Raw genomic sequence first — 25,250 nt, 5'->3', positions numbered from 1 at the left:
AGACTAAGAGGTGTGATTTAAAAGGTGTAAAAATTAATGGATGTGATTTTTGAAACCAAGAGATACAATAAAGAGATGCAAAGACTAAGAGGTGTGATTTAAAAGGTGTAAAAAATAATGGATGTGATTTTTGAAACCAAGAGGTACAACAAAGAGATGCAAAAACTAAGAAGTGTGACTTTTGAAAGATGGAGGTGCGACGAAAAGACACGATTAATAATTTTAAACCGTTGGATTAAAACTGTAACTAATTTCATCCGTTGGATTAAAAGTTGACACAAAAAGTGGGTTTGCTATTATATATAAATTTCATTTCTCATTTTTCTAATCTGAAATTTTAGAATTATCAAACATTCATCCAACCACTAGTCGTAAAGAAGTGGAAATCGTATATAAAGCCCAAAAGGGTAACGAATTATCGACTTTAAAGATAAATATTAACGCCGTGCTATCTTGTCTGGTCCCAAAGAAGTTCGGACGTAGCACCGAGAGTACGTCTCCATATCTACCAACTATGCATTTGACTAATTTGCATACTTCGAATTTGCACCACCAATTATATATATATATATATATATATTTATAATCAACGCGCGATGTTCTATTATATAGTAATACATGCATATTCACTGGCGACATGACACCACACCAAAGAAAAGATGCATAGTGACATCTTGTTGTCAAGACAAACACTCGCCTCAAGTTTCATCAACATCAAACATTGTCCAAGTCGTACTTTGTAGTTGGAAACGTATTTTAACACATCAAACCATTCATGAATATCAAAAATGCTCACACAACACATATTTTTTTGCCCAATATTATAATATTTTTGACCACTTTCTCATGAAAAATAGTGACACAACATTGAAAAGGCTGACAAACAAACAGAAGATTGTCTAATTAAATCGAGTATGTAAAAAGCCTCGAATTTCATAGGTTCAAGCGTCGAGTTTGCTTCCTTCGACATCAACGACGAACCTGTAACGCACATCGTTCTTCTCGAGTCTTTCAAACGCAGTGTTAACATAATCCATCTTCACAACTTCTATCATTGAACTCAAACCCTTTTCCTTACAGAACTCAAGCATCTCCTCTGTCTCTTTCATGCTCCCTATGAAACTCCCGGTAATCACTTTCCTCCCTAATTATATCATCATCATTATCCCCAATTAATTAATAATCCTCAAAATCACAATCATTAACTAAGATCAGTGGTTTATAAAAGTGACTCACCAAGCATAAGCAGAGGAGTGAGAAATTGCAAAGGATTGTTGATGACTCCCATGAGAATGAGCTTCCCATCAAGCTTAAGCAGAGACAGATAAGGCTCAAGTGCGTGATGAACGGGAACCGTGTCAATAACGTAATCCAAGGAATCAGCCAATTCGCTCATCTTCGCTTGGTCGGATCCAATCACGTAATTATCGGCTCCAAGATCTTGCAGAGCCTCTTCTCTCTTCTTGTTTGATGAGCTTATGACAGTCACATGGTGACCCATTGCTTTGGCTATTTTCACACCCATGTGACCAACCCCACCTAACCCTAGTATGCCTCCTCTTAGGCCTGGTCGTTTCAGACCGAAGTGGCTCAGTGGACTGTACACTGTCACACCAGCGCATAGTAGCGGAGCAGCCTGCTCAACCGCCATTCCTTCTGGAATCTTCACCACAAATCTGAACGCACAAAAAATTGAGCTTTAGGTTTTAGCCCTATGCACATACATAACCTGTTCCTCAAGAAACCGTAACCCAAACCTAAAGATCCGTTTTGAATTATTAAATAAATTCACATTCATATGCAGATCTTTGATTTAATATTAAAAACAAAATCTTGAGAAACTTTATGTGTAGTTAATACTTAATACAATATGCCAAAATCGTTAGTTGAACAACACCAATCGAATTCAAACTAAAATCACTTATCAGATAGCACGAGATTATTATCACTAAATTTCAAGATCACACGAATCAAATCAAAACCTAAATCAATTAATTTATGAAGATGATAAAGTAAAGAAAGAAAGAAAAAAAGAGAAATTACTTTTGGTGAACGACGGTGGCTTTAGCGAAGCCGCCTTGTGTGGGCTGACCATCGATGTAAACATCATTGTAGCTCCAAATCTTCTTGGGACAGTACTGTTCCAGATCTCTCTCACAGGGGCTACAACCTCCACAACATCCAACGAGACAACCAACACCGACTATATCCCCTACGGTGAACTTGCTCACATCTGATCCCACCTCAACTACTTCTCCTACAACCTCATGCCTGATGAAAAAACATCAACTCATCCAGTTCAGATTCAATATTATATTCCCATTTGCATCATCAGAAGAAGAAGAAGAAAGAAGAAGTTGTTACCCAGGAACCATGGGGTAGTTAGACATGCCGAGATCATTTTTGGTTTGATGAAGATCAGTATGACAGATTCCACAACAAATGATTCTTATGCGTACATCCTCTGCTCCAGTCTCTCTGTAATCATCAGAAAAAAAAAAAAACTTAACCAAACTGAAAAAAAAAAAACAAGAAAACTCAAAAGATCGATCGAAAGTAAAGAAAATGAACCTGAGAGTGTAAGTGTATGGAGAGAGAATCCCAGATGGGTCTCTGGCAGCCCAGCCAGTTGTTTTCCTCTCAGCCTCCATTACTCCCATTCTCTGTTTGCTTCTTTCTTTGTTGATCTCTCTGCTTTCACTCTTTTGCTGTTGTGATGTGATATTGATATATAAATAAATATATAGAGAGAAAGTGGGAAACGTAACGCATGCGTATGTGTGATGAAATAATATGCAAAAGCGTACATTTTTTGGTGGCTTATATAAAATATTGAGTGTACATTTTTGTGTATATTTGTTGACAATTTTAGCCAAAAGCTTTTGTATCCTTCTAGAAAAGATTTTCTTTTTTTTTTGTTTAATCATAAATATATATGGATGTGGTTTTGCTGGACATGTAGGTGTGAAAATTTTAAGAAACCATAAAATGAAATATCTTACCATTATTAATTTTATAATAAGAATATAAGGAATTATATTAATAACACATTTGTATTTTTCTCTTTTTAATATAAAGTTTTGTTCTTTGAAAGGAAGGAAATAAATCCCCTAATTGATGTGGACACGTCAGCTAAAAGAGGGTCCACGGGGGTTGGTGAACAAACCAGTCCCTTTGTTTGTGGGGTCTAATCGAATCGGGTGTGTTGCTTTGCTCGGTTTACAAAGTCATAGTTGTTCGGCCACGTGTTGTTCATTCAATGCAACTATAGTATTGACGGCCCAGATCATATGTGAATACGCTCCCACTCCCACTGACGGCCCAGATAAACTAGGATTAGGAAAACAAAATTAGTTTTTTACAAATCCCTTCTTAATTTGGTCTCTCGAATCTCGTCGACTATATGAATATGATGATAGGTTTTAGGTAGTAGTCTCTCTCGATCGTTTGTTATAATTAATTAGTATTGTTGCTATTTATTTATGTTGTCTTTTTTTTTTCCCTTGTAATATATATTTGGTTTCGATCTCGATCTCTGGACACATGCAGGACACAATATGGTTACGACGACGAGTATAGGCGTAGCAAAGAAGAATTCGACGACCTTTACGCAAGTGAGCCATTTGCTAGTTGTGTGGATGAACAAGAGAGAAGGGAGAGAGTGCTTGATCATATGTTGTATTGGAGAAATAGCTGACAAAATCCCCAAAGATTATCCAGTTGTCAGAGATTCGGAAAAAAATGAAGTACATCAGTCCTGGGGTTTATGAAGTCGTTCCCCGTCCCCCTGTCGGTCATGGTGATCTTACCATTGATTATCCAGATCCCCCAGTCAGAGTCTATGACAGGCGAGATGGCTGCAGTGCCTACACCGAGGATGGGCTTACCATGTATTATCCCGCGCCGACTCATACTGAATGACTCAATCGACTGCATGCATGCGGAGTTTTAATGTTTCCGTCGACCCTTTTAATATCTTTGTTTCTTGGGCGAGAGAAGAGAATCTTCTTTTCTTTTGCCTCTTCTCCACTAGTCATTCTTCTTCTTCTTCTTTTCTCCATCGTTAGATTCGTTACAAATACAAAATGCACCGAGGATAAAGAACGACGTAGGCGTCGCAAAGATACTTACTAGTCATGAACAATAATAATAGAAAAAAGAGTGATTTGTTGTTGAAGGTTTGCTTTTACAGAACGAGAATGATGAGTTTTGTTGGTAAAAAAGCAAAGTTTGTTTTTTTTCTTTCAAACTATATAAATTCTTTACATATGGATTCTAATTTAGATTTTTACCGCTTGTAAAATATGTTAAGAAATTCAACAGTTTTGCTGATACAATGTTGGTGTAGCACCTTTTCTTTTAAATGATGCAGAAAGAAAGAGTAACAGTTGAGAAAAAAATAAAAGAAAGCATAAAGAGTGTGTGAAAAAGGCTTCATAAAGCCCAATAACAAAATCGACCGTCCAATTAAAATAAAACATTCGCAAAACCCAAAGAGCGTCGTCACACGCAGTCACAGACAGCAGCATGAGCCGTTTCATGTTATAATGTCGGAGTTTCTTTGAAAATATACACATGAGCGGCCTTTGTGGCTGTAGTAAACATAATTTGTCTCTTCTACACGTCTCTCTTACGACCACACACACACACACACCCTTCAACGTCTCCTCTCTCTCTCTCTCTCTCTCTCTCTCTTATACTATGAGTTAACTAACACACCATTGTTGTCTCCAATTTGAGTTTTTTTCTTTTCTTTTTAATTGAACCCAAACTAAAATATGACAAAGCTTCTAGAGATGAATCATACCCTTTGTTTTGCCACTCGTACCAGGTACAATTTGAAAACTTGCTTATCAGATTGAGATTAGAGTTGTTCAATTCTGTTTCTTCCAATCAAAGCCTCTCTCTTTATCTGAATTGCGTTTTGGGTTTCTCATTTTTATGTATAAAAGAGTGACCTTTTTAGTTGAAATTGTTCAAGAAGTTACTGTTTGATACAATCAAATGGTTCCGTGAATGATTGGGTCAATCAATATGATAGAGATTACAAAGAGAGTCAGATCTAATTGGAACCATGTTTTTAAAACCAGATTGCATAACGAAATGGCCTCTCTTGTTGCAGATTAAACGTAGCAGCAACTTCACCCTTTGTGTTATCTGCTGGTGATGGTAGAGGATATTGCAGCAAAACTACTTGCTTACCTTATCGCTTGAAATTGTGAGCACCTTTTTTTTTATATTCATTGTTTACATATCTATAATTCACAAAAAGTGGTTTTTATCACCTGATGATTACATTTCTATTTTGTTAAAGTCGATTTTAAAGTACAGTACTATGCTACTACCATTAACAGTAGTGAACTTTATGCAATAGTATAGTTGGGAGAATTAATTCACGTTTTCTCATTGCGGTTTTTGGTCTGTGGAGTCAGTACTTGCTATGCAACACTATCTGCGGTTGTAAAGGAGCACAACACATCAGGTTTTAATGGGAAAGAAGCAGCTTTGCTTGTAGATGAGCTGAGAAACAACTTCAACACTGGGAGAACAAAGAGCTACGAGTGGAGAATCTCTCAGCTTCAAAACATTTCCAGGATGCTTGACGAGAAGGAGAAATGCATCACCGAAGCTTTGTATCAAGATCTTTCCAAACCTGAGCTTGAAGCTTTTCTAGCTGAGGTTTTCTACATTTACTTTCAGTGTCCTTTTTCTTGTCTACATTACAGTTGTTCCACTGTTGAATCACTTTTGTGTTATCTTTGTATTCTCAGATTTCGAATACAAAGACATCATGTACGCTTGCAATCAAAGAGTTGAAGAACTGGATGACTCCAGAAACGGTAACTAGACTGTTATAAGCTTTGTTGCTTCATCGAATATGTTTCCCATTCTAAACCACTTGCCTCATCTATGGACCTTTCAGGTCGAAACTTCTGTGACAACATTTCCCTCGTCTGCACAAATTGTCTCAGAACCACTTGGAGTTGTTTTGGTTATCTCAGCCTGGAATTTCCCTTTCTGTAAGCTCAGTTTGTTCTTTTTGAACATTTTGTCTCATTAGTGGAAATCTAAAGTTTTATATGTCTTCTTGGTGTTTTTCTTTTTCCCAGTATTGTCTGTTGAGCCAGTCATTGGAGCTATTTCAGCTGGTAATGCGGTTGTGCTAAAACCTTCTGAAATTGCTCCAGCAACATCTGCTCTTTTAGCAAAGTTGTTCAGTGAATACTTGGACAAAACAACAATCAGAGTTATCGAAGGAGGAGTCCCTGAAACTACGGCACTACTGGATCAAAAATGGGACAAGATATTCTTCACTGGTCTGTTTCTTTTAACAATCTTTGAAATTTTGATTAGGCTCTCAACAAAACATGATTTTAAATAGTTAAAAGTGTTTTTTAGGTGGAGCAAGAGTTGCTCGCATTATAATGGCTGCAGCTGCGAGGAATCTTACTCCAGTGGTTCTAGAACTTGGTGGAAAATGCCCAGCTCTTGTTGATTCAGATGTTAATCTACAAGTTAAGATCTATCTTAGCTTCTAAAGCATAAAATAAATAAATAAATGCAAGTTGCATACACTAATCTTGGTGTTGTGATTCAAGGTGGCTGCTAGGAGGATTATCGCAGGGAAATGGGCTTGTAACAATGGACAGGCTTGCATTGGCGTCGATTACGTGATCACAACAAAGGATTTTGCATTGAAATTGGTAAAGGCTACTTGATATAAAAGCCAATGAATCACAATGCTCTTTTTTTTTCTCTTTCAAGTTTGCTGATGCAATTCATGCAGTACAGATAGATGCTCTGAAGACTGAACTGAATACATTTTTTGGGGAAACACCATTAGAATCAAAGGACCTGTCACGGATTGTGAACTCTTTCCACTTCAGACGGTTGGAGAGTATGTTAAAAGAGAATGGAGTCGCCAACAAAATTGTTCATGGAGGCCAAACGATCGAAGAGAAGCTGTGAGAGAATATGTTTGCATTCGATTAAAATTTTGTTCATGGGGATCAAAACTAACTAATCACGTATTCTGTAATTTCTTTTACAGAAAAATATCTCCAACGATAGTAGTGGATGTGCCGGAAGCATCTTCCATAATGCAAGAAGAGATATTTGGACCATTACTTCCTATAGTTACCGTTGAAAAGATTGAAGATGGCTTTCAGGTTATACGTTCAAAGCCAAAGCCTTTAGCAGCGTATCTCTTCACAAACAACAAAGAGTTGCAGGAACAATTCGTGCAGGGTGTGTCTGCAGGAGGAATTAGCATCAATGACACCGTCTTACACGTAACTACGTCTTTTGTCATATAAAACCAATGTTCTGTTTACCATTATGCTAAAAGCTCTCATTAAAGATGGTATGTTTTCTCTGCAGGTAACTCTAAAAGATCTACCATTTGGAGGGGTCGGGGAGAGCGGGATCGGGGCTTACCATGGGAAATTCTCGTATGAGACGTTTAGCCACAAGAAAGGTGTTCTTTACCGAAGCTTTTCCGGGGATGCGGATCTTAGATATCCTCCTTACACACAGAAAAAGAAGATGGTGCTGAAGGCTTTGCTCTCTTCAAACATATTTGCTGCCATTTGGGCTTTCTTTGGGTTCTCTCAAGACTCATCATGATCAACATGTTATAATCACTGTAACTTGCTGGCATTATACAAGCTTAGAAAGTTGAATACTTCCATAGAGATATAAATGATCAATGTGAAAAGGTTATAAATAAAAGTTATACTTAAAAATGCTTATATTTACCTTATAATATAAGCATTTGAGTTCATCTTCGGTTAATGTATATTTAAAAACTCTATAAGTGAGCAACTAGCAAACTGTCGTGGCATTCCCACAGCTCGTTCCATTATGGTGGATATAAGTAGAACAAATCAAGTAGTATTAATCATGGCCACACCAAATTACAACAGAAAGATCAATTCGGCCAATCCCTCGATTCCTCCAAATGACTAAACCAGTAACCAGTACCACACCACCTTTATTCTCCACATAGGCTAGCCAAATCTAACATGTTATAGCCTCTAGACTCTAGGGACTATTTTTTGTTTGTTTGTAAGAGAGATATTTAACATCCCGAAAATGTAGTAGTACTATTTAGAACAACTGTTGTAACCGGGTAAATATAGTATTGAATTCCCGATATGATGGAGATTTGAGATCTAGATTTCATAAAGAGAAAAGGAAAACTGGTTAGGACTTAGGACCATTTACGACCACCCTTTAAGATAAAGATCAATAATGTCAAGCATAAATTTATCAACACATCACAGTCCCTAGTAAGATACCAAACATAAATCTTCAATTTAATTGTTTGGTAACGAACCCATTGTAAATATGGTTCCCCACAACCATATATTATCTCTTCTTTTTTTGGACAGTACCATATATTATCTCTTCTACATTATACATTTATACTACTACTCTCTCCGTTTCAAAATATAGGATGCTTTAGTGAAAACACGCATATTAAGGAATAGTTACTTTTAAAAAGTTTAACCAATCACAAACAAGTCTGCATAATATAAAATATAAATTTAATCTAAAAGTTGCATAAAAAGTTGAAAACATCCTATATTATGAACAAAAATATTTCTCTAAACATCCTATATTATGAAACGGAGGGAATAGTAGATATATACATTGAGATCTGCGCACCATTCCTCCGCTTTAAATTATAACCAAACATATCGAATATAATTTGCATTGTGTATTTGTGTTGCGCCCCATCCCATAATGACTTATATCTACTCCTCCCATTCCCATATTCAGTTTATCTTGGATAGATGAAATAGCATTTAATGTCTTAATATCACGCGAAAGGAAATTATACTTATTTAGGTATCATTATTTTTTTCCTCGTTGATATATAACTTTTGCATGCTTGAGTTCTTTTGTTTCTTCACTTGTAGAAGAAATATTAGAGCATCATTACTCGAGTAGCAGCTGAACCGTTACTCAAAAAAGTAAAGACAATTATCTTTTTTACAAATTATTATTATTTATTTTTTTTTAAATCTGCTCCACTGAATAAATGACACATATCTTGTTTGTTGTGAGCATCGATTCTCAAGTTACTCTGCCAAATAACTGTTTCTCTTTTTTATGCTTTTCTCTCTATTATTTTTATTATTTTTTAATAAGAGTATTCTTAAGAGAATTTCCCAGTAATCATGGTCTAAGATTGATAGATAGACAGATAGACTTTACTACCAAGAAAAAGGTAAAAAGGTAAAACCCATGTTTTTATTTTGGTTTTTAAGGTAAAACTAAAACCCATGTTACCTGACAATAGTGTCTTAATTTTTCCTGAATTCTGAAGCAGATAGGGTGGTTGTTTGTTTGCTCGCTCGCATTTACTAGCTACTACCTAGAGTGTTGAGTTAAATTTTGTTTTTTTTTTTTCATTGAGAAATGTAAAAATGATTTAAATCTTAACCACTCAACTAACATAGTAAAACTTTGTACGACCATAATTGAGAGTTTTCTGTTGCTTTATTACTACACAATTGATATGATGTCGTTAATTTGCAGGATAATCAATCTGCTAGTCGGGTCGGGTACTTGGCCAAAAGCATGGTCACGACTCACGCATGCATCTAATATTTGTTGGGAGTGAACTGACAAACCGCAAAGTGTCCATCCATATTTATTTTGTTTGGTATATATCAATTTTTGTTTCTTTCTTAAATGTGGCGATCGAGTGTATTTAAAAGTTTAAAATTAATTAACTCATCAACATATGGCTCGGACAAGGATGTATGAGGTTAGCACCTTACTCAGCCCTCATCCGATCCAGTCAGGTGCCGTATCGGCACACATCCTCCCCCTAGGCCGGCCGGTATATTTGTTTGGGTACAGTAATATTGGCTAAAAGCAGTAGGTTGGTATTTGAATATTCCTTCATTCGGATCCATTTTCCAACATTGATTTTATGATTCCTTTTATATATACAACTCAAGACTTTTATTATTCCTAACAACGCATATAGCATATTAGCATGTCCTAAATTTTCTATACGTAAATAATTGCACATATTTTTCTTTCAATTTTCTATACGTAAATAGTTGCACATAATTTTCTTTCTTTCTAATTAAACCTCGTGAAACAAGTAAGTTATTCCTATTATGATTAGCAGCAACAATGCAACATGTGGGTTAGTCGACTAAACCCTAGGAATTACGGGTAAAAAAGATTGATTTTATTCACTTTTTTTTTTTTTGGCTGAAATGATTTTATTCACCTACTAGCTAATAAATAACTGTACCAAAAATTAGACAGAATAGCTGGATATACCCATAATTATCAAAATTCATGCAAGAATAAACAAATCGAACCTGAAATTAAACTACAAAAAAACGTTTGAAGCTAAAAACAATACTTGATCTTGGTTTAGGTAATTACCAAAAGAAGAAGAAAATATCACAAGAAATATATATAGTTCATGTGCGCTTGCTTATTTATTTACGATATGCATTCATTGCATGAGCAGTACTAGTCTCTCTCACTTCTTCATCTCTCTCTCTCTCAATCAATCAAACCTCTATAAATGTAAAAAGACAAGTCAGAAGGAACAAACACCACAACAAGAAGTTAAAGAGAAAACATATCACTAAAATAGATTCCCCGCTGAAGAAGGTAAAAAATCTATTTCAACTACCTCATGACCCGTCTCTTCAAGCTCTGCTTCTTACCGTTAATGGTTGCTATAGCCATGAAGGCGTCTCATCTTTCCACACAAGATCTCCAAACCTTTTACCTCTACGTACAAAACAACCTCGCATCTCTAACCATATTCTCCATTTCTCTCGCACTCGGGTCGGCTCTTTACATCATGTCCCGACCCAAACCCGTTTACCTAGTCGACTTCAGCTGCTACCTTCCACCGTCGCATCTCAAAGCCAGCATCAAGAAGATCATGCACCACGTAAGGCTTGTTCGACAATCAGGCACGTGGAAGCTAGAGTCTGATTACTTGATGGACTTCTGCGAGAAGATTCTAGAACGTTCCGGTCTAGGCCAAGAGACATACTTACCTGAAGGTCTTCATTGTTTGCCACTACAGCAGAATCTGGCTATGTCGCGTAAAGAGACGGAAGAAGTTATAATTAGAGCGGTCGATGATCTGTTTCGCAACACCGGAATAAGCCCGAGTGATATAGGTATACTGGTGGTGAATTCAAGCACTTTCAATCCAACTCCTTCGTTATCAGCTATCTTAGTGAATAAGTTTAAACTTAGGGATAGTATAAAGAGCTTAAATCTTGGTGGAATGGGGTGTAGTGCTGGAGTCATCGCTATCGATGTCGCTAAGAGTTTGTTGCAAGTTCATAAAAACTCTTATGCTCTTGTGGTGAGCACGGAGAACATCACTCAAAACTTGTACATGGGTAACAACAAATCAATGTTGGTTACAAATTGTTTGTTCCGGATTGGTGGGGCCGCAATTTTGCTTTCTAATAGGTCCAAAGATCGGAAACGCGCCAAATACGAGCTTGTTCAGACCGTGCGGGTCCATACCGGAGCAGATGACCGATCTTATGAATGTGCAACTCAAGAAGAGGATGAAGATGGCACAGTCGGGGTTACCTTGTCAAAGGATCTACCTATTGTAGCTGCAAGAACCCTAAAGATCAATATCGCAACTTTGGGTCCACTTGTTCTTCCTATAAGCGAGAAGTTTCACTTCTTTGTGAGGTTCGTTAAAAAGAAGTTTTTGAACCCGAAGCTCAAGCATTACATTCCAAATTTCAAGCTCGCGTTCGAGCATTTCTGTATCCATGCGGGTGGCAGAGCGCTTATAGATCAGATGGAGAAGAACCTTAATCTAACTCCATTAGACGTTGAGGCATCAAGAATGACATTGCACAGGTTTGGTAATACATCTGCGAGTTCCATTTGGTACGAGTTGGCTTACACAGAAGCCAAAGGAAGGATGAAGAAAGGAGATAGGATTTGGCAGATCGCATTGGGGTCAGGTTTCAAGTGTAATAGCTCTGTTTGGGTGGCTCTTCGTAACGTCAAGCCTTCCGCTAATAATCCTTGGGAAGAATGTCTGCACAGATATCCAGTTGAGATTGATATTGATTTGAATGAACGATCGAGCGATCCCATTTGATCGTTAAAAGTTATGATACGTTTTAAGACAGAGAGACGTATGGACTGGTTTACAAATCGTACTTTGGTCGGCCCAAATATTGACAAGTGAACTATATCCTTTTTCTATGTATCGATCTATTTTAACGTTGTGATGCCACGTACTACTCCTATAGTTGACCGTTTTGGATTTGTTTCACAGTTCATATATAGATTATTCTCGTGTACTTTCTTACAACATAAGTTTTATCAAGGTCCCGTCTGTTTCATCATTTAGTATTTCCATCTAAATGATTCTATTTAATTGATACATCTAAATGATTTATCTCAATGTCAAATGACCCAACAAACAAGACAAAAAAATAGTTCATTTGGATGGTCGATCAATAATTCCCTTCTTATGTTTGAATGAACAATCTCCATCTAAATGGTCCAACTAGAATCATCTAAATGAGTTTCAAATTTTTGCCAAAAATTTTAAAACTCATTCAGATGATTCATGTGAATGATTCTGGATGATGCTCATTTTTTTGACAAAAACGAACAACATTTGAATGGTTTATTCAGATAGTCCATCCAAATAAATAAACGAACAAGACCCAAATATCTTTCCATTATGTATGGTAATAGCTCTGTTTGGGTGGCTCTTCGTAACGTCAAGCCTTCCCCTAATAATCCTTGGGAAGAATGTCTTCACAAATATCCAGTTGAGATCGATATAGATTTAAAAGAACGATCGAGCGATCCCATTTGATCGTTAAAAGTTATGATACGAATTGAGATAGAGACGTATGTACTGGTTTATAATCGTACCTTGGTGGCTTGGTCGGTCCAAATATTGACAAGTAATCTATCCTTTTTCTATGTATCGTCGATCTCTGTTAATGTTGTGTGATGCTACTACCCAACCCCTTCTAGTTGACTATAAAGTCTATATAAGGGTAAGATTCGTTGCCTGGTAATGGGCTTGTTTCACACTTCACAAATAAATGATATCGTGTACTTTCTTACAAATAAGTGTCATCAAATTTTAGTAACTTGCCTTTTATGTGTAAGGAAAAATGTAACTTCTTTATCTCATTTGTAAAAACGAGAAAGTGGTGTAGTAGTGTAGTACTTGTAGTTGTAGACATTCTAACAAAGTCAAAGGTTCAATAATTGCAATAATGTCATACGCATGTTAAAAGATATCCCTTCAAAAATGGGGAGAGGATATTTAGCAAATCGATATTGCTGTGTGAGTGTGAGATGACGTAACTGGTCTTGGAGAACATCAGCTGTATTTGAAGATTTGTCCTTACACGAAGCAACTTGATCAGAAGACTATCATTCAAATACTCGTTAACCCTGTGACAATCAATTGTCTTATACATGTTTGGTTCTTTCGGAAAATGAAAAAGTATTGTTACTTGGCTAGATACTAGATGACCATTGTATTAATTATCACAAAACAGAACAGTTGGAGCAGAGACATTAATACCCAAACCCTTCAACAAAAATTGTTAAGTCCAACAAATATGTCAATAGCACAAGTTGCAAAAAGCAAGGTTCCATACCTAACTTTTTTTTTTTGTCAACAAGTTTCCATACCTAACTATTAACAATAAATCTAGGATGCATTAGATTTTACCGATTAGAAAAACATCTGAATTAAGCTTTTCCATGTTGTGATTTGTGAACCCTGTTAATTTGTTTCTTTTTATTTTGCTTCATTAAACGAAACTAGGATATATCCCGTGCTTAAAGCACGGGTCAACATTTTTTTAAAAATTTATAATATAATGAAAAAAAATTATTATTTTATTTATTAAAAAAGTTATTTTGTTTGAGATAATATTTATTTTAAATTTTTGTGTAAATCTATATCTATTAATCTATTTGAATACTAATTATTTTAGAATATTATAGTATTTTATTTTTGACGTATTACTACAGTTTTATATTGTTTGTTTGTTGTATTTGCATCATTATTTTGTGAAATATAAAATAGTAATTTTTATATTATAATTGTGAGCAAATAAAAATTATTAATTTATTATTTATATAAATTTAGTTTTACCAAGCTGCCAATGTGGAAATTAAAACACATATTTTTTCATACAATGAGTAATATATTTTCGTTTAAAAAAATTCAAATCACAATATATGCAGAAAAATATGCATTTTAAATTATAAATATTATATAAAAATTCTAAACAATTTGTAAATAAAATAAAATAAAGATGATAGGAGAATAATAATTTGAAAACTTAACAAAATCTTCGAATTTAGTTATTAAAAATAATTGTATTGTATATTTGGATATAAAATCTTAGTTTTTTAAATTTTGATTGGTTTATATATTTTTTTAAAAAATAATTAGTAATTTCGTCCATAATTTATTAGAGAGAGAAAATATTTTTTAGATTTTTTAATATTTGATTTGTGAGTGATTTTTATTTTTAATTAATTATATTTATTGAAATTAGTTAATTAAGCTCAATTAATTTTTTTTAATGGCAATTGAATGTAATTTTTTACACATTTTAAAGTTAGTTTCATATTTGTACTTCTCAATTAATATAGTAGGATTATAATACCACATGAGATCAATATCTTCTACTATCAATACATCAGCGTAATATACGTCTTAGATGAGATGGCTGAGATCTTTTTGTATCTTTTCAAACAAACGCTTGGGAACCAAAAAAACTAAATTTCATGTGATCAGTTAAGATATTTTCTATTATTTTATTATTTTTAAAAATAATTTATTAAATAACGAAAGTCGGTGGATAAAAAAATATTAAATTCACAAAATATGGTTGGCTTCAAATTCAGTCTACTCAAGTTGTGGTACCATGGTATGACATATTCTTCTGCATCCTCGTGAACTGCGTGGGTGTATCGGACAAACTCGTTTTATTAGATCCTATCATTCTAGTTATGGACTGATATGGTGCAGTCGACACGTTCGGTTATTTATCTGCAATTTGTGGTCTCCTTATTTTGAGCTGTGATCATCAAATCATAAATATGTTGCAAAATTGGTTTGTAGTTATTCATCCTTTCCAAAAATGATGTGTCATATTGACAAATGACAATTCTGTGGCGAGTTTTGACAAATTATAATAATTAAATTACATTCTATTACTAATTTCAATTAAAAGAAAACAAAATACATTTTTAATTTACACTGAAAAAAACTTTAGGAGGTGGTATTGGATTCAAATTTATGAAGATTTTTGAAGAGTTTAACAAAATCATTAAAAGTGAATAAAAGATTGTTAAAGATTGCTAGAGAGTTTTGTTAATTAGTTTTCTAAAATCTTGTAAAGTACTCCAAAAAATATCTTAAATCATGAACCAATAACATAATAATTGAACCTATTAACAATCATAGATTCTTTTGTTTTAATTGAATAAAACAAAACTTTTAATGACTTTATAAAAGTCTGAATCCAATAACCCAAATTTGTTAAGATTTTAAATGATTTGTTACAAATCACAAACTAATAACACTAAATTTTAACAGAGTTTAATCAAATCTTGATCTAATAACAACAGATTCTACCTAACATTTAAAATCTTTAAAACTCTATTCAAATCTCAAACCAATAACCCGATTTATTTATTTATTTTATTTATTAGTATGGCTCATGTTTTAGTATAAAATTAGATTTGGGTGGTACTCATAATTTTTTGAGGAAACATCTCCATCGTGAAATTAGTGCGATATCTCTTTACGCGGCTATTTCAAGACCAAACCTTTCTATCTTGGAGAGTGAAAGTAACACTCACAGAAGCAGCAGCAATGGCGGAGAAGTCGAGCTTCTTCGTTCATTTCTCTTTTCTTCTGCTTCTTCTACTAACATGTGCCCATGGAGTGAGGAGGACATTAATGGACGGAGGAGGCCAAGATCTTTCGACGCCACCGCTTAAACTGACGTTTGCTGGTCCCTCTCGGAACTGGACCGACGCCATTCCCATCGGCAATGGCCGTCTCGGAGCCACGATCTGGGGCGGCGTCTCCTCAGAGACTCTCAACATCAATGGTAAATTGTTCTAAAACGAAGTCGTTTTTGTCCCTTCTCTCCCCCATTCTTGATTCTTGTGTTTGGTTCTATTTTTGTTTGTTTAGAGATTTAGGTAATAAATGCTCTCTGCTAGTACTTTCTAAAAGTTAATGTCAGAGATCATTCAATATTTATTGTTTTCTCAGCCATACTTTGTATTTTATTTGGCTGTGCAATAGAACAGGGGAATATGCTTGTGACATATGTCTTAAATCGAACTACTTGTGAAATAAAATGAGACTACTTGTATGAAAGTTTAGGAATTTTGTGGATCTGAAGCCTAAAGTTTTGTTTTTTTGTGGATTTTTGATTGATTAGAGGATACAATTTGGACTGGGGTACCAGCAGACTACACGAACCCGAATGCTCCAGAAGCATTAGCAGAAGTTAGGAGGCTAGTTGATGACAGAAACTATGCTGAAGCTACTACAGAAGCTGTCAAATTGTCAGGCCATGCTTCTGATGTATGTTTTTGATTCTTTTTGTGTAATGTTGCTTTCCACTTCTTGATTTTGTTTTGAGTTACCATGTGTAAAAAACACTAATCCTTTTTGTTCTTGGCTCTCTAAAGGTTTACCAGCTAGTGGGAGATTTGAATTTAGAGTTTGACAGTTCACATCGTAAGTACACTCAAGACTCCTATCGCCGTGAACTCGACTTGGAAACAGCAGTAGCCAAAGTAAGTTACTCGGTTGGTGCTGTGGAATTCTCAAGGGAGTTTTTTGCTTCTAATCCTGATCAAGTGATTGTAGTCAAGATCTATGCAAGCAAACCGGGATCTCTGTCTTTTAAGGCTTCTTTTGACAGTGAGTTGCATCACCATTCAGAGACAAACCCCAAGGCGAATCAGATTCTGATGTGGGGAAGTTGTCGCCCCAAGCGTCTTCCTGTGAACATGAAGAAAAGTATCAACGCTACGAATATAGCTTATGATGATCACAAAGGACTGCAGTTTGCATCGGTTCTTGAAGTGAGAGTTAGCAATGGTGGCTCTGTGTCTTCCTTAGGTGGCAAGAAACTAAGTGTTGAGAAAGCGGACTGGGCGGTTCTGCTTCTGACTGCTTCATCTAACTTTGACGGACCATTTACGATGCCTGCTGATTCTAAGAGAGACCCTGCTAAAGAATGCGTTAACAGAATCAGCTCAGTCCAGAAATACTCATACTCTGATCTTTATGCTCGTCATTTGAGTGACTATCAGAAGCTTTTCAACCGGGTGTCTTTGCAACTTTCCGGCAGCTCAGCAAATAAAGCCGTGCATCAGGCAGCTTCAACTGCTGAAAGGGTGCGATCATTTAAAAACGATCACGACCCTTCATTGGTGGAGCTTCTGTTCCAATATGGTCGATACTTGCTTATATCTTCTTCAAGACCTGGAACTCAGGTGGCTAACTTGCAGGGCATATGGAACAGGGACATTCAGCCACCATGGGAGTGCGCTTTCGTCTTTACTTCATTTTCTTGGAGTCTCTTTTAGCTTTGTTGTGTCACTGACTCTACTTCTTTTTCTGCTGTACTGCAGTGGTGCTCCTCACCTGAACATTAATCTCCAGATGAACTATTGGCATTCTCTTCCTGCTAATATTCATGAATGCCAGGAACCATTGTTCGATTATATGTCTGCTTTAGCAGTAAATGGCCGCAAGACAGCACAAGTAAGTCTCTATCCTTTTTTTTTTTTTTTCTATTGTTGACCTTTACAATGCATTTGTGTTCCATCACTAGAGACTTTGTCTAAGAATTATTTTGATGCCTGTGTAGGTGAACTACGGAGCAAGTGGTTGGGTGGCACATCAAGTATCAGACATATGGGCAAAAACTTCACCAGATAGAGGTGAGGCAGTGTGGGCCCTCTGGCCCATGGGTGGAGCGTGGCTCTGCACTCATGCATGGGAACATTATACATACACAATGGATAAGGTATGGTCCTCAAATTTCTGATTTCAGTTCAGTTTCTTTAACCGGTACTATGTTTAATCAAACCTTAACTTGTAAAAATTCATTTCTAGGAATTTCTTAACAAGAAGGCATACCCATTGTTGGAAGGATGTACATCGTTTCTTTTGGACTGGCTGATCAAAGGTAAAGACGGATTTCTCCAGACGAATCCATCGACTTCCCCTGAACATATGTTTACTGCTCCAAATGGCAAACCTGCTAGTGTTAGCTACTCATCAACCATGGACATTGCCATTGTAAAAGAAGTCTTCTCTAATATTGTTTCCGCTTCAGAGGTAACAAGACCGATGAAGCAACAAAACCAACAAAAATAAATCATATCACCTCATCAATACTGAGCTTCTCTCTTTTGGTGGTTTATCAACAGGTTTTGGGAAAAACTAATGATACTCTTATTGGAAAAGTCATTGCTGCTCAAGCAAAACTTCCACCCACTAGAATATCAAAGGATGGTTCCATTATGGAATGGGTAGAAGACTTTGAGGACCCAGAGGTACATCATAGACATGTTTCACATCTCTTTGGCCTCTTCCCAGGTCATACAATCACAGTTGAGAAGTCTCCAGAACTTGCTAAAGCCGTGGAAGCAACCCTTAAAAAGAGAGGTTTGTGTGATTCTTTCTTCCCTCAAATTCCTATTCTGCAATGTCATTGAAGTATTTGGAGCAATATATAATATTGTAACTGACTGACGCAGGAGAGGAAGGACCAGGTTGGTCAACCACCTGGAAAGCCGCCTTGTGGGCAAGGCTTCACAATAGCGAGCTTGCATATCGGATGGTTACACATATTTTTGATCTTGTGGATCCTTTGAACGAACGTAATTATGAAGGAGGATTGTATAGTAACATGTTCACTGCACACCCGCCATTCCAGATTGATGCCAATTTTGGGTAAGTCAAGCAAATTATTGCAAACACTTACCATTGAGATATGTGGGATGTTTCCAACAGACCAACGTACTAAAACCATTACTCATCAGTTCTTAGAACAATTTGATGACTAGTCTAAAACCTATATATGACATTTTTTTGATGGGCAGATTCGCAGCAGCAGTAGCGGAAATGTTAGTGCAGAGCACGACAAAGGATCTGCATTTGCTCCCGGCGCTTCCAGTAGATAAATGGCCAAACGGTAATGTGAAAGGGCTAAGGGCAAGGGGCAGTGTGACGGTTAGTATAAAGTGGACGGAAGGGAACCTTGTGGAGTTTGGCCTTTGGTCAGAACAGATTGTGTCCACCAGAATAGTGTACAAAGGGATCTCTGCAGATACCAAATTGTTGCCAGGGAAAATCTTTACTTTTGACAAAGATTTGAAATGTGTTCGGACCGAGAATTTATAAAGAAGTGAGAGACAAAATCTTGATTTTCAAATCTGTTTTTGTTCATTTAACAGAGAAAGTCCATTGTTTGTCATCGTTCCACGAGTTATATGTGCAAGTGTAAGTGTGTAAAACAAATGTATCCAAAAGGTTTACAGTGAATTCCTTATTTTCCAGCATGTATACTGTATACAGGGTCCTGATACTACACCCAAAAATAAGAGAAAAACAGATTCAGGTCAAATCATCAAGATAGATGATACATTCATTGGTGGACATATAAACCAGACTGATCCAGATATGAACAGAATCAAAAGTGATATATAACTCATTGGTTTTATGAACAGAATCAAAAGTGATATATAACTCATTAGTTTTATCGTTTTTTAGAATCTCAAAAACTAAATATTAAGAGGAAAGATAGAAGCAAGAAAGAAACAAGATATATAATATGCAAGTGGAGTTAGTAGTTAATGATGTCCTTCATAGCTAGTAGTAGTAGACCTCTTCTTCTTCTTACTCAATTTGCACTAAACTTGGAACGTAAGAGCAGACAATCGGGCGAGTCTTGCATTCAGATCCTAGATCCACTTCCATGTAGTATCCATCTTCTCCAAGGATGTAGGCAATGCAGCGTTTTGGGGAGTCTCTGTATCTATCAAAAAGCACTGTGACTTTCTTCTCCATGTCAATGAAGAAACTCCCATGTTGAATGGCACTCTTGAGTCCTCCGTATGGAGTCATATCAAACGCAAAGAACTTGCTCCACGTCACTAGTTGGGGCTCAATCTTAGTCGTCAGCCATACATCCATCATGTATGAACCAGAGTGCTGAAACATCAATGCGAGTTGCTCTTCTCTTACACAAGATAGAGAACCAGTAGCATCAAAATAACCCTTAACGGGGAGTTGCAACCACGGTCCAAATCGCTCTGTAGTGAAATCAAAACAGATCAAGAAATCATCCCAAACAATTGATGGGTCATCCCAAACAAACTCATCTCCATCTTCTTCCGTAGTTCTTCTCCTATCTATAGCAATCCAGTAAGTATTCCCCTTCAAAGAAACGCAGCGATGATGACCATACGATATATACCAATCGGGATTGACATCAACAACAACCCTCCATGAGTTGTTAGAAGAAGAAGAAGGATTCAAATCATAGATTTCACACTCGACAACTCGATGGTCATCCCAATACCTCAAAACCTTGTGGAAACCGCAGGAATCAAAGCCGAGACCATACTTGTATTGAAAATTAGCAGTCCTGGGTTCGATCAGTTTGGTTTGCCCAAGATAAGGGTTCCAAACCACAAGCCTCGAGTGGTTGGAAGTCACGCATAACACTAACCCGTTGCAATGTAAGACTTTAGAAACCTTATTGAGCTGATCGAGTTTACCTATTTGCTTTATAGATGGATCGTTGTTTAAGCAAAGATCGAACCTCACTGACCAAACCCTGGAATCAAGAACCATGAACCCTAGAAATTGATGCCTTGCATCTGCTTTGCAAACTATTCCATCTTTCGATAAAGCGTTCCATTGTTTCACCGTAGATCGCACCGAGCTTAGCGATGTCAACGGAACCCTAGAGAGTATCTCCTCTACCAATTCCTCTGATAATTCCGATAACATCGTCATCGTTCAACCAAATTAGGTTCCTAGGGCTTTTTTTTTGTTCTTGTTTATGTATAGTTCCGAATTCGAAAATGTAAACCAGAAACCAAACCAAAACCGCGTTTTATTAAATCGATTAAAACCGAACCAAACCAAACCGAGTCTCTCTCTCGTTTAGGGCTTTCTTTAGCAGTCTCTGCTTCGGTATTGATCTGATTTGCTTTCTGTTACACAAAGTAGATTATACAAAAAATGGCATGGCGCAGTGCTGCTCGCTCTTTCGTCTCTGCAAGCGCTAGAGCTCCGTCTCTCCGATCTCCGCCGGCAACGCTTCCTCGCCTCCGTCCTTCCCAATCCTCTTTACCTCGCCGCCGATTCGCCTCTTTCACTAACCCCAGGTTCCACCATCTCTTGCCTCCATTTCTATAAATTTTGATTTAATCATGACGTTAACTAAGATTTGCAAGGTTTTGAACTAGTTTTGAGGAGAATTTAGGAATGTTATGATTTTACCATATTGAGATATCATATGAGTATTGACTCAATCATGTGTTGTTGATGATGGTTCTTGCTTGCTTGCTTGTGGCAGGAATTTGGGAGAGCTTGGATGCACAGAGTCTTTCTTGCCTCTGTACAATGTTGTGTCTGCAGCTCGACTCACATCTCACCTTAATGTCAATCTCCGAGCTTTCTGCGAGCTCTCTAACGGTACCTTCCCACGCACTTGTCAAGATCGCTAATTACTCTTCATTTGTGAGTGTTACTACTGCTACTTAGGATTTCATTGGAAATGTGAGCTAGTTGAAGTTTTTCCTGTTTCTTCTTGTTTAATGTTGCTACCTACCCTGGAACAATTGTTTTCTTGTCGATCGAAACAGAGAATAAAATGGCCTTTTTGGTTCTCTGTAAATCAGTTTTTTTGTGTGTTAAGAACATATATATATATTGGGCTTGGGATTTGATAGGGAATGGAAAAGATGGGTGATGGAAGTGGATTTTCAGTCGCTGTCAAGAGAGGTGCTACTGCTTTTGTAGGTTTCTTGTCCATTTTGTTTTTCGTGTTCTTATCACTTTGCCACAAAAGTTTGCTTTTTTCCCTATAGATAGTGTTTAGGAATCCAAATTTAGGACCCTATTTCGTGTGGGAAATCGAACTATAAGAGTAGAGCTTCAAACCTAGGTATAACATATTGTTCATGTTGATCCTCTTATATATATCCATTTAAATATTTAGATAGAAAGCTTATCACCATTGATATAATGCATTGAGAAACGACACATGAACATTCTGCCTTTCGCAAGAAGATTTGTATGTTTGATCTGTATCTGATTCCGATTCTCAAAGCCTTTGCCTGTGACTTGATGATGGCAGGTACTTAGAATGCGCAAAGTGGATGCATCAGTAATCTTGAAGCAGTTGGATACTTGAAAAAAGGGGGTGTACCAAGAAGAACTCATTGGTTTGTTTTGTCCTTCATTAGGAACCAAAAACTAAATATATTATTTGATTTTCCTTCTCATTTGGCAATTTCCAGTTTTAGAATATCTGGTTTTCTCTTCATATTTCTTGTTTTTAAGCCCAATGGCTTTGAATACTTGAGGTTAGGTTCGGCTTATCTTTCAGCATATTCCTGAAAGACCATTGTTTCATCTTGTAATTTATAATGTTACTTAACTCTCTTCGAGTACTATTTTCTGAAAGGAATTAAAAGAAAACTTTCTTTTAGTGTAAGGAGTTGAAGAGTCACGTCTCTTGGACAGTGTGATAATTGGCCAGGCTTTTAAATGACCAAATTTGAACTCAGGTATACAAGACCTTAAGTTACTGGTGAATATGTGAATCCAATAATCATAGACATTCAATAGTAAAGACTAAAGAGGCAACTATGGTGGGAACAATGTGTGTAACAACATGAAAGGGTTTCAGTGTTTACATGAAAGCTCCTCACCAGAATGAGTCAGTGAAGTAACTCCTTACATTAACAAACTCAATACTGTATTAAGTATTTTGACTGAATAAAAAGCTCATCAATACAGCTTACACTTTACGAGGGATCTTCAGTTTCTGTGTTGTCTGCTTAATCACTGGAAGCCTCTGACTGATGGAGCTCGGGTCGCTATAGACTGCTAAATCAACTGGATACCCTTTCTGCATATATACATATTCAAGAGTTAAATCAAAGGACCTTCTATATTCACTCACCGTATAAACATTGCAATATGTTATCGTCTTGTAAGTTGTAACAGAAACATTGTGGTTATTTGATGATGTATCGGAGATGGTTAGGTCACCCTTTCTAGGTTTGATAGGAAAGAGATGGATTTTTGAAAACCAAAGATAGGAATGGAAACAATATCTAGTAATCAGTCCTAAAGGTGAAGAAAACTAACCGCAGATAGAGACTGAAATGTTGCTTCTCTCCAACAGTTTTCTCGAAGAACAGTTGGTGTCTCATCTTTGCCAAACACATAATGCATTCTCGTCTCTCTCAATCTCATAAGTACACCATCAACTCTAAGCTGAAAGATGAAAAGCAACCGAGAATAAGATGAAAATTGACACATCATAAAAGCCAATGAAGATTACATATTGGTGCGTCATGCGGATTTTTCCCATTTGACTCACCCAAAATCGTAAGAGGAGGAACCATGAGCTTGGCATAACTCTCTGAAAAAACAAACAGAAACACGCACACATGTTATCCTTTGTAATTAATACTGTACTCATTTAAATTCACGTAATTGTGAAAGAACTCGACAGGAAAAACAGACTCGAGAATTCGAGATTTCTTTACCACTTTCACAGTCAGAAGTGACACTCCATTGTCGGCCAGTTCATCTTCATACAAAACAACCTGAAGGAGTAGAGAATAAAGTACATCAAAAGGTCCCAAAGAATGTGTTGAGTGTTTGTATTGATCACGGAACCAACCTCATCATAGAAGAGAATAGGTTCTTTAAGTGAGAGAGCAGCCAAATCAATCTGATCTTCACAGTTCTCCCACTGAAGACTACCTTCCCCCTTCGTATTAGCTTTTCTCTCAACCTGCTTCACGTTAAAACACTATATATATCAATGATCATGAAAGCTATACTTAATTGATATTATTGTGTTGACTGAAAATGAGAACAAGGCGAACCGCTTCTTTGTCTTTCTCAATGACTTCACTTCCACAGTATGGCGTTGTAAACGTGTAATCATAATCTAGTATCACCTGCTGGGAAGGTTTGCTGCAAGTAGATCAAGTGGTATCAGATACAACTATGTACAAGCAGAGTTTCCCAAATTGAAACGAAGAATATATCTTTTGAGACATGTGAAGACCAAATACATTTGTGAATCAAATCCTGAAACTTTACCTCCTAAATTTCCATTGTGCTGCAGCAGGAACTTCAACAGGTGGAAGCCCTTCCTGCTTCCAACCAGCTAGTGCGTCAAATGCATTAAAATGAATCTTAGTGTTGCTACCTAAGTGTTTAAGGACTAATGCATTCTCGCCAAAAACCATTTCAGGTAAGTGAGATGTCTGAAGCTTTGATTCCCACCTGTGTGGCCATCAAACATACATTCTTAAATATGCAGGGTAACAGTCAAACATTGGATTATCAGAACAAAATGAACAAGAAATGTGATGAACAGAGATTGTAACAACTAAGCTCATTAACCACAAAAAATAAGCAAAACTACGAAAATTTTCTAAGAGTCTCACAAAACAAGAAGCTATATACGAACATAGAGTCAGCCAAAACCTAGGACAAACGAAATCAAGGTCACATTTCTAATTTTCTTGGATACGACTCCACTAACATCAGCTCAAAAACCCAAACTACACTACTCAGTTCTCAACAGTGCACAGAAACCAACAAAAAAAAAAATCATATATGATCGTATGTTAAGGAGACATTAGGGTGAGAGAGAGATATATGAGTACTCTTCGACAGCGAGAGAAGTGAGAATCGTGCCACGGAGGGTTTCGATCTCCCAGCCATGGATGCGTAAACCACGACGTCCATCGGGAAGAAGCTCAGCACCGGAAGACTTAAGAATCTCTTTATCGACCTCCGTCTCCATCTGAATCGCCGGCAAAAATATTGGCACTACCTTTTTTTTTCTTTCTTCTTCCGCCGATGGAAACAGACTATCAAAGCAAAAAGGACATTTGACTTTTAATGGGCTTTTAAGTTAGTA

The 25,250-nt window shown here is 36.6% G+C and overlaps 5 protein-coding genes, 1 long non-coding RNA gene and 2 pseudogenes across 15 annotated transcripts; 5 read left to right on the top strand and 3 right to left on the bottom strand.

Annotated features, from left to right (window-relative positions):
• Nucleotides 1-754: 754 nt before the first annotated feature.
• On the bottom strand, nucleotides 755-2,979 carry LOC104729808 (cinnamyl alcohol dehydrogenase 5). The gene is made up of 5 exons (XM_010448815.3): nucleotides 2,572-2,979; nucleotides 2,365-2,478; nucleotides 2,044-2,271; nucleotides 1,237-1,676; nucleotides 755-1,144 (listed from the first exon to the last, which is right to left on the bottom strand). Exons 1-5 carry the CDS (start codon nucleotides 2,925-2,927, stop codon nucleotides 942-944), a joined length of 1,341 nt encoding a protein of 446 aa, XP_010447117.2. The 5' UTR covers nucleotides 2,928-2,979; the 3' UTR covers nucleotides 755-941.
• Nucleotides 2,980-3,254: 275 nt separating this feature from the next.
• Nucleotides 3,255-4,177, top strand: LOC147930127 (uncharacterized). The gene is made up of 2 exons (XR_015574539.1): nucleotides 3,255-3,426; nucleotides 3,550-4,177. It is a non-coding gene; the product is annotated as an uncharacterized LOC147930127 (long non-coding RNA).
• A 293-nt stretch (nucleotides 4,178-4,470) lies between these two features.
• Nucleotides 4,471-7,745, top strand: LOC104729807 (aldehyde dehydrogenase family 3 member I1, chloroplastic). Of its 2 annotated transcripts, none has more exons than XM_010448814.3 (11): nucleotides 4,471-4,831; nucleotides 5,123-5,218; nucleotides 5,433-5,679; nucleotides 5,772-5,840; nucleotides 5,924-6,020; nucleotides 6,111-6,317; nucleotides 6,400-6,515; nucleotides 6,600-6,704; nucleotides 6,793-6,965; nucleotides 7,052-7,292; nucleotides 7,381-7,745. In XM_010448814.3, the coding sequence occupies exons 1-11, from the start codon at nucleotides 4,779-4,781 to the stop codon at nucleotides 7,624-7,626; spliced, it is 1,650 nt and encodes a 549-aa protein (XP_010447116.1). In that variant the 5' UTR covers nucleotides 4,471-4,778; the 3' UTR covers nucleotides 7,627-7,745. The 2 variants fall into 2 exon arrangements, 1 of the variants encoding a protein (XP_010447116.1); XR_015574538.1 differs by having other exon boundaries at nucleotides 4,572-4,831; nucleotides 6,788-6,965.
• Nucleotides 7,746-10,565: 2,820 nt separating this feature from the next.
• LOC104729805 (3-ketoacyl-CoA synthase 16 pseudogene) lies at nucleotides 10,566-12,380 on the top strand (annotated as a pseudogene). The gene has a single exon (XR_015573987.1). The product of XR_015573987.1 is annotated as a 3-ketoacyl-CoA synthase 16 pseudogene (transcript).
• A 3,329-nt stretch (nucleotides 12,381-15,709) lies between these two features.
• LOC104729804 (alpha-L-fucosidase 2) lies at nucleotides 15,710-19,623 on the top strand. Its single transcript, XM_010448812.2, has 9 exons — nucleotides 15,710-16,142; nucleotides 16,482-16,627; nucleotides 16,735-17,597; nucleotides 17,686-17,818; nucleotides 17,925-18,083; nucleotides 18,173-18,397; nucleotides 18,490-18,727; nucleotides 18,820-19,015; nucleotides 19,165-19,623. Exons 1-9 carry the CDS (start codon nucleotides 15,902-15,904, stop codon nucleotides 19,463-19,465), a joined length of 2,502 nt encoding a protein of 833 aa, XP_010447114.1. The 5' UTR covers nucleotides 15,710-15,901; the 3' UTR covers nucleotides 19,466-19,623.
• Nucleotides 19,624-19,779: 156 nt separating this feature from the next.
• LOC104729803 (putative F-box protein At4g17200 pseudogene) lies at nucleotides 19,780-21,155 on the bottom strand (annotated as a pseudogene). The gene has a single exon (XR_015574969.1). The product of XR_015574969.1 is annotated as a putative F-box protein At4g17200 pseudogene (transcript).
• Nucleotides 21,156-21,244: 89 nt separating this feature from the next.
• LOC104729802 (uncharacterized) lies at nucleotides 21,245-22,787 on the top strand. 5 transcript variants are annotated; one of them, XM_010448809.3, is made up of 4 exons: nucleotides 21,245-21,459; nucleotides 21,651-21,769; nucleotides 22,027-22,092; nucleotides 22,434-22,787. In XM_010448809.3, the coding sequence occupies exons 1-3, from the start codon at nucleotides 21,314-21,316 to the stop codon at nucleotides 22,044-22,046; spliced, it is 285 nt and encodes a 94-aa protein (XP_010447111.1). In that variant the 5' UTR covers nucleotides 21,245-21,313; the 3' UTR covers nucleotides 22,047-22,092; nucleotides 22,434-22,787. The 5 variants fall into 5 exon arrangements, with proteins under 5 accessions (XP_010447111.1, XP_010447112.1, XP_010447110.1 ...); XM_010448810.3 differs by lacking the exon at nucleotides 22,027-22,092 and having other exon boundaries at nucleotides 21,256-21,459; XM_010448808.3 differs by lacking the exon at nucleotides 22,027-22,092 and having other exon boundaries at nucleotides 21,268-21,459; nucleotides 21,651-21,814.
• Nucleotides 22,788-22,924: 137 nt separating this feature from the next.
• On the bottom strand, nucleotides 22,925-25,206 carry LOC104729801 (TIP41-like protein). 3 transcript variants are annotated; one of them, XM_019233744.2, is made up of 8 exons: nucleotides 24,994-25,206; nucleotides 24,422-24,607; nucleotides 24,202-24,292; nucleotides 23,994-24,110; nucleotides 23,857-23,916; nucleotides 23,688-23,729; nucleotides 23,453-23,581; nucleotides 22,925-23,210 (listed from the first exon to the last, which is right to left on the bottom strand). In XM_019233744.2, exons 1-8 carry the CDS (start codon nucleotides 25,131-25,133, stop codon nucleotides 23,100-23,102), a joined length of 876 nt encoding a protein of 291 aa, XP_019089289.1. In that variant the 5' UTR covers nucleotides 25,134-25,206; the 3' UTR covers nucleotides 22,925-23,099. The 3 variants fall into 3 exon arrangements, with proteins under 3 accessions (XP_019089289.1, XP_019089288.1, XP_010447109.1); XM_019233743.2 differs by having other exon boundaries at nucleotides 23,994-24,125; nucleotides 24,994-25,204; XM_010448807.3 differs by having other exon boundaries at nucleotides 23,994-24,107; nucleotides 24,994-25,204.
• Nucleotides 25,207-25,250: the final 44 nt, after the last annotated feature.

Source organism: Camelina sativa, chromosome 12, assembly GCF_030686135.1.
Source record: "Camelina sativa cultivar CO46 ecotype springtype chromosome 12, ASM3068613v1".
Lineage (NCBI taxonomy): Eukaryota > Viridiplantae > Streptophyta > Magnoliopsida > Brassicales > Brassicaceae > Camelina > Camelina sativa.
The sequence above is the reverse complement of the archived record's forward strand: the minus strand, read 5'-3'. Positions and strand labels throughout refer to the sequence as shown.